The sequence below is a fragment of the Bidens hawaiensis genome, unplaced genomic scaffold, assembly GCF_021521415.1.
Source record: "Bidens hawaiensis isolate Kalapana, Puna unplaced genomic scaffold, B.hawaiensis_p1.1 tig00037369_1, whole genome shotgun sequence".
NCBI classification, from domain to species: domain Eukaryota; kingdom Viridiplantae; phylum Streptophyta; class Magnoliopsida; order Asterales; family Asteraceae; genus Bidens; species Bidens hawaiensis.
In genome coordinates, this window is record NW_027505476.1 from 28,164 (window position 1) to 29,914 (window position 1,751).

The 1,751-nt window shown below is 41.0% G+C and overlaps 1 protein-coding gene across 1 annotated transcript; it reads right to left on the minus strand.

Annotated features, from left to right (window-relative positions):
• Positions 1-248: 248 nt before the first annotated feature.
• Positions 249-1,067, minus strand: LOC143613421 (uncharacterized). The gene has a single exon (XM_077087129.1). It carries the CDS (start codon positions 1,065-1,067, stop codon positions 249-251), a length of 819 nt encoding a protein of 272 aa, XP_076943244.1.
• Between the last annotated feature and the right edge of the window lie 684 nt (positions 1,068-1,751).

A 1,751-nucleotide genomic window follows, 5' to 3' on the forward strand; every position in this document is an offset into this window, starting at 1 on the left:
GAACTCGAAATTTTCATGGTGTTACACGCATCCAACCATTTCAAAACTTCTTTCTTTACAACTTCCCGCATGTTCGGATTTAACCATCTTTGTGCATCATGTGCGGGTTTCACCTCGAGATCTGTGATAATCTTATGCATCACGATAGACGGACTAATTCCCATCAAGTCTGCAATCATCCACCCAAGTGTTGCCTTATGTTCTTTCAGCACTACCATCAATTCCCTTTCTTGATCTTCTTCTAAATTTTAGGCGATGATGGCGGGTAACGTATCATTTTCTCCCAAAAACACATATTTGAGGTGTTTTGGGAGTTCCTTCAACTCGACTACCGGAGGACTCTCAAGTGAAGGTCTCAATTTGGAGTAAATAGTGTCCGGTAGTTTTTCCACCTGTTGAGACCATGACGGTTTCCCGATACTTGCAGCATAAAATTCAACTGCTATTTCCTCTTCTTTTAACTGATGTGAATGCTCTACTGCTGACCTACAACAAATAACACACTCCTCTGTGGCATCATCCTCATTCTCATGAGGATTCAACCCGTCAATGATTTCAACAGGGAAGCATTCATCACTCACCAGAGGGTTAGAAACGTTTGAAAAACAAGTTAACCAAAGATTTTTATTCCCGAAAGCCATGTCAACTACCCCAGTTCTATAGTTTATTAAAGCATTTGCGGTTGCCAAAAAGCGCCTACCGAGAATCACGTTCGGTTGCCGTTTTGGGTCAACCGTGACATAGTCTAGAACCAGAAAGTCAACCGGGTAATAAAAGTCCTCGATCATAACAATTACATCAGTAACAATTCCCCTAGGAAGATTAAGTGTAAAATAGGACAACACCACGGCGGTGTCAGCTTTTCTATGTGGACCAAAATCATATTGGTCATAGAAGCTTCCCGGGAGGATACTCACCCCATCTCCAAGATCCAATAACGCCCTCGTCATTTTAAAATCGCCCACTTGAATGGGTATTATCGGCATTCCTGAGTCTTGTAGCTTGGGTGGGAGTATTCCCATCAAAACCGAACTCATATTAGCCGTTAAATCGACCTTTTTGGGCATCTTATGAGTTCTCTTTTGAGTACACAAGTCCTTCATATACTTAGCATATGCGGGGACTTGTTTAATAGCATTAATGAGGGGTAAATTAATTTTTACTTGTTTAAAGACTTCCCACATTTCCTCCTGTTGTGGGCCCCTCTCTTTAAGTGATGATATTGCGGGATTCACCAATGCATGAGGAAATGAAACGGTTTTACCCGCGGGACCCGTCTCCTTGGCGTTTGGCATTTCTTTTTTTCCTTTGCCGATTTGTTTGAATTTTTATTAATAAATTTTTTTGATATATTTATTGGTGCAGTTTCCACCTCATCATCACTGTTCCCATTTTATCCCAAATCTTCCACCATTCCTTCAACATAGGAGGATGGTGGATTTACCCCGTTATCATAAACCTTACCATTCCTAAGGGTACTTACCTGGTTAATGTGGGTATTCTTCCCACTTGAAGAGCTGTTATTCTGATGGCTAGGATTCTTCAATGTGTCACTCGGTAACTTGGATGGATTTCGGTTTAGGCTCGCCATTTCTTCAGCCAGTTGACTAACTTGTTTATCTCTTGCAGCATTTTCTTTCTCTTGAAGCTCCAACCTCTGATTCAATGCCTTATTCTAAGTCTCTTGATTTCTATTCTTAGTCTCTTGTTCTGCCTTCATTTGTTTCAATAACTCCATCACGTCCTTAAGT

Excerpts from the sequence above, each read along its gene's own strand:
- LOC143613421 (XM_077087129.1), bottom strand. The coding sequence starts at position 1,067 with ATGCCCAAAAAGGTCGATTTAACGGCTAATATGAGTTCGGTTTTGATG.